The following is a 7,606-nucleotide window of genomic DNA, read 5'->3' as shown; positions in this document are numbered from 1 at the left end:
GTGTGTGTGTGTGTGTGTGTGTGTGTGTGTGTGTGTGTGTGTGTGTGTGTATGCATTCCTAATCGAAAATTCTTTACAAAAATGGATCATCTCAGTTTAGTTATCCATTAATAATTTATATGAGAAAGATACTAATATTCTTCTTGGGAATAAGAGCTAGTTTTTGTGGCTAAAACCCAGAAATACAGTGTTAATAACTGGCCCCTAATCCATGAAGACACTAGGATGAGATGAATACTGTAGATACAATGTGCATTTCATTCTAACATTTTTTTTTTTTTTAATCTGAAGATGAAGCTGGTGTATGGCTTCATTCTGGAACCCCGGCTGTTAATTCAGCAGTGGAAAGGACATATTGTTCCTACTGAACTTGCAATTCACTTGAAGGAAACTCGGCCTGGATTGCTGGTGGCTTCAGTCCTGGGCTTACAGAAGAATGGTAAAATTGGAATTGAAGAAGCTGATTCTTTCTTTAAGGTTTGTCCAGCTGAAAATGTAATTTTTCTGAGTGATCTGATAGAAACCAAAGGAGAATAGGAAATAGAACTGAAGTGAGGTTTCATTCATAATTGAAAAGTAGACTTCTGTATAATCAGTTTATAATGTAAGCATATAGATTAAAAGACTGTTTCTGCAGAAACTCCATGAGTGCCACCTAGAGTCTGTTTCCTATTAACAGAAAATAACTTTGTTCTTGCCATGGTAGTCAAGCCAAACTTATGAACTGCATGACCACATGATGGAGGGATGGATAGCTCTGCTGTCGCTCTGTCACTGGCTCTGCATTGACGTGGATGCTCTCTTTTTTAGGTACTGTGTGGGAAAGGTGAAGACACAGTTCCTCAGCTTTTGGTAGACTTCTGGGAAGCTCAGCTTGTAGCCTGTCTCCCAGATGTGGTACTTGAGGAGCTCTCTTTCAAGCTCATATCTCAGTACGTCTGGAGGTTATCAGAGAGGCAGTGTCCTGATACCACACCGCTGAGAACAGCAGAGGATTTGGTAAGACAATGAAATACTGTAAATGCATACAATATGTGCTGCAATAATCTCTTTAGGTGTTTGTTTTTTGTTTTTTGTTTTTGTTTTGTTTTAAGAGAGACGGAGCTAGTGTAGTAGATGTATAGATGCCCTACGTATAGAGTAGACGTCTTAGGTGTCATTCTTCAGGTGTCATTCTTAGGGACTCTGTCCCTATTTTGCAACAGGGACTATTATTGACATGTAAGATACAAGCTGTCCAGGGGCCTAGGTATCCTCTGTTTTGCCTCCTCAACATTGAGATTACAAACTTGTATCAGCACACCTGACATTTTCCAGGTTCTAGGACTCAAAGTCAAGTTTTCATTTTTGTGAAATAAGCACATTACCCACTGATGCTATCGTCATAGACTCTACCTTATTTTTAGTGCTTAGAACATACCTATGACTGAAGTTACCTACCTCTTACATACTTTCCCATTCTAAAGAATACCAACTGGGGCTGCTGATATTGCTTATCCCATAAAGACCCTTGCTGCCACATCTGGTGACCTAAGTTTCATCCCTCGGACCCACAGTAGAAGGAGAGAAATTGTCATGGTTAATGCCTTTACTCTTACCACTCAGAAGGCAGAGGGCAGGTGAGTCTCTGTGAGTTCCAGGCAAACCTGGTATATAAAGGGATTTTCAGGCCAGCCAGGGCTCCACATGAGACCCTCACCCATCTCAGATTCCATGCCCTCCAAATAAAGAGTATGGCCTTTATTACCATTCTGCAGTGTCACAGCATGGAAGGGACTTTTTTCCAAAACTGCTCTGTTACCTCAGAGGCAAGGGGCACTGCCCTTCTGTTTTCTGTCAGGGCCACACTTGGGCTTCAGGTATGTTGTAGGCAGCTGTGACAGCCTTTGGTACCCACCCATCCTGCTCTGTTTTCCATAGAATCCTGTTGCCATGGCTGCTGTGGGTACTATGCAGTGACTGGAAAGGTCACCAGTGTCGTTTCTTGGATAAAGGATGCTCCAGGCAATCATCATGAGCCTTAAAAGGATATTTTGTCACCCCCCAAATGCTATAAATAAAAATTATTTCTACTGTTATCTTTTACTCTTTTTGAGTATAATTATCTTAGGAACAGTGCTATTTTTATTTTTTCTAGAAAGCACTTCTATAGAATATTTTTAAATTTCAAAATATTAGGAAATATTCCTTGCAGATTATTTGATGTGGAAGCAGCGAGACTGTAACCTTTTTCAGGGAAATACATCTGCAAAGCTTCCATTTCCTAGGAGAGTTTGTAACTGAGTCTAAGATGTGGCAGAGGATTAGTGAATGGATGAAGAAATTGTTTTGCTATTGTTATATTTGGCTTATGATGCATGTCTGTAATGTTTCAGATAAATGCCTGCAGTCATTATGGCTTAATATATCCGTGGATTCATGTCTTAATGATGTCTGATTCCTTAGTTGATAAAAATTACACAGAAGATCTTTTGAAATTACAGGTAAATGAAGACACCTCTCTTACTTTTTAAAATATGTAGTATGTTACAATATAGTATACAGTTTAAATGTGTGATAATATCACATGTCTGGTTAGTTTAGAATATAGCTTTTGAGGGGCAACAATATATAGTTTATCACAATTAGGAGCTTTGGAATCCTGGCTTCTGGGTGGACCTGCTGACGGATGAAGCATCTGAGCTGAGGGACTGGTCTTGTTGCAGGTAAATGAGCTGTACAACTCTCTTCATTTTTAGAATGTACTTGGAAACACCTGTGGGAAATAAAAGTGTCCACATATATAGGGTTCTTTTGTAAGAATGAGCTTTGTTTAACGTGGCTTAACACAATTTAGACTTCATACCTACCCAACCAATACCATCTGTCTTATGAGTAATATGTCAAAGTAGCCAGTTTATCTGACTCCAGAAGAGAAGTTTTCAAAAGAATTGTGGGACACAATTATGGTATAGGAATTCTGACTATAACTTTCTGCATGTGACATGGTAGGTCAGGCTGGGCTAAATGTATCTTTTTATTAAATATCATTTGTTGACCCAAGGACTAAATCTAATTTTCACCTCTTTTGTTTTGTTTACTCACTGTAGCTAGCCACATATAGAAATCAACATTTCATATTAGGAATTTTGAGTTAAATGATACACTTGAAAAATTCAGAAGCACTGGCCACCTGTGCCCTGCACTGTTCCCGAGGCCTGGTGTGCAGATGCTCCTGGCTGAGCAGTGTACAACATGTTGAGTCCACACCACTCTTATCTCCATGGCTTCTCATCCAGTTGCTGAGGCTCTCAAGTCTTTTCTTATACCCAAGTGCCCCTAGGCATTTCTCTTCTGCTTGAGCCTTTTACGTTTTGGATGTGTAATTCCTGATTTAAACTTTAGGAATTTGTCAAAATGTGCATTTTTTTTTTTTTTATCGTAGACACAGCTGTTGAGCTGGGGATGGGCTGGAAAAGGAAAATCAGGAGGCTAGATTATTTAGACTCAGGCTCCAGACTGTGTGGCCTATATTCTTTTTTTTAAATCACCAGAATTTGGTATGGTTGTACATGCTTGTCATTCTAGAACTTTGGAGGCTGAGACAGAAGAATCATGAATTCAAGTGCAGCCTCAGTAGTTTATTAGTTAACTGCAACAATATATCACTAAAGAAGATTCTCTGTATCTTATCTCTGGTACATATATACACTGAAAGTCCTGAGGTGTTAGCTGCTTGTTTGTTCATTTGATAGCTACTGTCTGAGAATTAGAGTAAGTGTGGGAGACTAAATCAGGCCTTGTCCTCCAACGTTCAGATCAGTGATGTAATTAAAGTTGTAATATGCTATGAAAATTTTACTGATAGAACTTCAAAGCACATTTATAATCACAGTCAAAAGGTATAATTCAGTGATCATTTAAAATCCTTGTAGGTAACAAAAGATGAATTTTTGTTAATCCTTTCAATTAACTTTTGTTTTGATTGGGAAGTTGAAGCCAGTACTTAAAGTTAGTATTGAAAAGGATTTGTTGATTGCTGTATTTTGTTGTGTGTGTTTGTGGGGGAATTCTCTGTCTCATTTAATGTTCTTGTTACGATGGCTTCATTTGTTTTCTCTATCCTCTTGTCAGTCTAAAGAATGGCTTCTAGAATTCTCAGTGGGTCTGGCTTGGTGGACACATTCCTTTACCCTGTTTATATCATGAAAATTTTTTCCTTCTTCAACTATGTTGCGTAAAGTAGTCTTGTTTGGCATATGTGGTCTTTTGGGGTGCATTGCACCAGACTTTTCTGGGGTTCAGTCTCCATCAGCAGTTGTTCTGCTGTGTTTATATAGGACCTGTGCCTTTTCTCTTGTTGCTTTCAGTATCCTCTTTGTTGTGTATGTTTAGTGTTTTAACTTGATGTTCTGTGGGGAATTTCTTTTCTTGTTCTTGTTGGTGTCCTGTGTGTCTGTATGGTTGTGTTTTTCCTTAGTCTGAGAGTTCTCTATAATTATTATGTTGAAAATCTGCTCTGTGCCATTGACATGAGACTCTTCCCTCTCATCTATGCCTCTGCTTTGTAGTCTTCTCATAATGCTCCCAGTTTCTATGTATTACTTTCATCCTTTTCTGAGAGTTTTTGCTCTTAAAGATGGAAAATATACTGATTAAACTTTTCCAAATCTCTCCCTGGGTTATGCTTCTTTCAAGATTATCCACAGATCATTTACTCTCAGTCATTAAGAAGGGTAAGCATCAGAATTCCCAAGGGTCTCTTTGGCTCCTATTTAGAGGTGTTGGAGGAATTACCTAAGTATGTTTCCAGAATTGTGTCTCTCTCCCCAGCACTGTGGTTTGGTATGTTTGTCTACAGTTACTTCAGGGGCATATTTGTATAATAATAAGTATAAAATCTATATCACTAATAAGTTAGAGAGCAACTATTGATCAGTGAGAGAGAACACCATGACTAGCAAATATTTGCTCCTTTCCCAGATTGTCCGGGTACCTACCCCTTGTACACCACCTCTCCATATCCTTGCCTGTAAAAGTAGAGAATTAGAGAAATCTGCTGAATCAGACCTTAGGCAGAGAGATCTTTGTAGCAAAAAGGAATAAATAGCACATATGTTAAGAGTGAAGAGAGTTGATTTCCAGTATTGGGGAAAAAATGAAAATAAGAAACCAACCATTGCAGAATTTTACATTATTTGGGCCATTTTCAGTCCGATGTTGAATATTTACTTATCTATTTGAGATAGTTTCTTTTTATGAAGCTAGGCTGACCTGGAATTCCCTGTGTGGTCCACATTGCCTCCAAATCATCTGTTAGTGCTGAATTTGTAGGGTATGATGCCACCCCTGGCTAAGTGCTCTTTAGAGTTATACTGCTGTTTAAAATTCTTACTAAAACTGTATAGGTAGTTCACCTTGTACTGTCTGGACTGGTTTCATCTCAGCTGTTATTGGGTACCCACGCTTTTGTCTCTCCTACTATCATATTAAATCAGGGCTCTGGCCTCCTTCCGTATAAGTAGGAGAGTCTCACTTTATTTCATGGTTGCTATTTTACTACCAGGAAATTATCCAGATAAATTATTTAGCTTGGGATAAAAAAATATATATACCAACCTTATTTTCCTGGCTACTCCTTGGTAGATATTCAGAATAAAATAATCATGCTGATTAACAGTGTATAGAGGATGTTCCAGTTCATCCTGTAACTCTGAGATGATGCTGTAGCAGAAAAGATACAGGAAAGGAAATTAAGCCATAATTATATCTCTTATAGAAAAATAAAAATGGAGATTATTTTGATGGTAAAACAAAAAGTGCTATAGAATGTGAAAATTAAAAACTAGTAAAGTTGCAGTCGGGCAGTGGTGGCGCACGCCTTTAATCTCAGCACTTGGGAGGCAGAGGCAGGCGGATTTCTGAGTTCAAGGCCAGCCTGGTCTACAGAGTGAGTTCCAGGACAGCCCAGGCTATAAGAGAAGCCCTGTCTCGAAAAACAAAAATCCAAAAACCAAAAAAAAAAAACAAAAACCAAAAACAAAAAACCTAGTAAAGTTGCTTAAAAGGAAAATACTAGTAAATGTATGACTGTTGAAGTAACACCTGTCATTAGTGCATGGGAGGCTTTCTTTTTTTTTTTTTTTAAACTTTGTATTGATTCTTTGTGAATTTCACATCATGCACCCCAATTCTACTCATCTCTCTGTTCCTTTGTATCTACCCTCTGCCTTTGCAACCTCCCCACAAAAGAAAGTAAAAAACAAACAAACAAACAGAAAAAGGAGGTGGGTGTGGAGGTACCTCATCATGGAAGCTGTAGTGTATGGAGTATCACACGCTATACCCTTTTGTCAACACATCTTTATTTGCAAATGTTCATTGCAATGAGTCATTGATCTGGTTCGAAGCCTCTGGCTTCTGCTACACTATCAATACTAGACCTTTACTGGGACTTCTCTCAGATATCCTATTGTTGGCCTGTGTTATGGAGATCTTGCAGCTTTGGATCTGCTGGACTGGTCCCTTCACCAGCTCTAGCAGTTCACAGGTGGGCTAGATGTTGAGGTAGACCAACTTAGACCAACTTACAGTCTTTTATTTGGGCCTGGGTGGTAGCTGAGTTGGTCAGCAAGCTGACTTTATAGCCAAGGACCAGTTGCCCAGGGAACTGCTGCTGACTTCTCCATCAATTAACAATCAAGACAGTACCTCATAGTCATGCCACAGATTAAACTAATAAGGGCATTCAATCCACTAAGGTGACAGTTAATGCTAGTGAGGATAGTTTTCTCTCTCTCTCTCTCTCTCTCTCTCTCTCTCTCCCTCCCTCCCTCCCCCCCCCCCCGTGTCTCTTTCGCACACACATACACACTTTATGTGCTCATTATTTAAATTTGGAAAAAACAAAGAAGTGTTAAAAGAAAACAAAGCAATCAGGACTTTGGTCAACCCATCAAGCCCTGAGTTAATCCCCTTTTTAAATTGCAGTATTCTTCCAGAAACCTTACTATAAAGGTTTTATACACTGTGAATTTACAACATTGGTCACACTCTGAATACAATTTTATCTCAATATGTTTTGACTCAGTTTTGTCATATTTTCTTCTTAACTGACCTTTGGAAATATAATTTATAAAATAAACCATAGTTTATTTATTTGATTCCTTCTTTTTGGACATGCAACCACCCATGGTCTTTCAGTGTTATAAATACTTGTGCCAAGCTCTATGGACATAAATCTTTGACCACATGTTGATCATATTCTTAGGTTAGAGTCCCAATTAAAGATGACTGCTGGCCAGGCAGTGGTGGCACATGCCATTAATCCCAGCACTTGGGAGGCAGAGGCAGGTGGATTTCTGAGTTTGAAGCCAGCCTGGTTGACAGAGTGAGTTTCAGGACAACCAGGGCTATACAGAGAAACCCTGTCTCGAAAAACAAAAACAAAAAACAAAACAAAACAAAAAGAAAAGAAAAAAGATGACTGCTTTGTATTAAACAACTTTTTAAAAAGTAGAATTGAATGTGAGATTATTTAGTACTTGAGTCCAAGTACTCCGGGGCCATATTCATGTTTTCTAAAATTGCATTTTCTTTCCTTTTTTGGTAAAGTGGAATTTTATTA

General features: G+C 38.6%; 2 protein-coding genes across 4 annotated transcripts in view; one reads left to right on the top strand and one right to left on the bottom strand.

Moving 5' to 3' along the window:
* Positions 1–7,606, bottom strand: part of Cp (ceruloplasmin) — a 50,602-nt gene that overhangs the window by 2,231 nt on the left and 40,765 nt on the right. Inside the window, exons 19-20 of one of the 2 annotated variants that reach the window (XR_003710756.1) lie at positions 5,599–5,703; positions 1,898–2,755 (exon numbers count right to left, since the gene is read on the bottom strand). Coding sequence is in view for 1 of the 2 variants with exons in the window: in XM_028762851.1 (XP_028618684.1) it covers positions 5,630–5,703 (74 nt within the window). In the remaining variant the exon portion in view is untranslated. The remainder of the gene's footprint in view (positions 1–1,897; positions 2,756–5,598; positions 5,704–7,606) is intronic. The other variant, XM_028762851.1, reaches the window with a different exon arrangement.
* Hps3 (HPS3 biogenesis of lysosomal organelles complex 2 subunit 1) overlaps positions 1–7,606 on the top strand; it is a 47,058-nt gene that overhangs the window by 32,998 nt on the left and 6,454 nt on the right. For both annotated transcript variants that reach the window (XR_003710776.1, XM_028762866.1), the window contains exons 12-14: positions 292–477; positions 811–999; positions 2,376–2,483. Coding sequence is in view for 1 of the 2 variants with exons in the window: in XM_028762866.1 (XP_028618699.1) it covers positions 292–477; positions 811–999; positions 2,376–2,483 (483 nt within the window). In the remaining variant the exon portion in view is untranslated. The remainder of the gene's footprint in view (positions 1–291; positions 478–810; positions 1,000–2,375; positions 2,484–7,606) is intronic.

This window comes from Grammomys surdaster, unplaced genomic scaffold, assembly GCF_004785775.1.
Source record: "Grammomys surdaster isolate TR1022 unplaced genomic scaffold, NIH_TR_1.0 62, whole genome shotgun sequence".
NCBI classification, from domain to species: domain Eukaryota; kingdom Metazoa; phylum Chordata; class Mammalia; order Rodentia; family Muridae; genus Grammomys; species Grammomys surdaster.
This window is presented reverse-complemented; position numbering and strand designations above follow the sequence as displayed.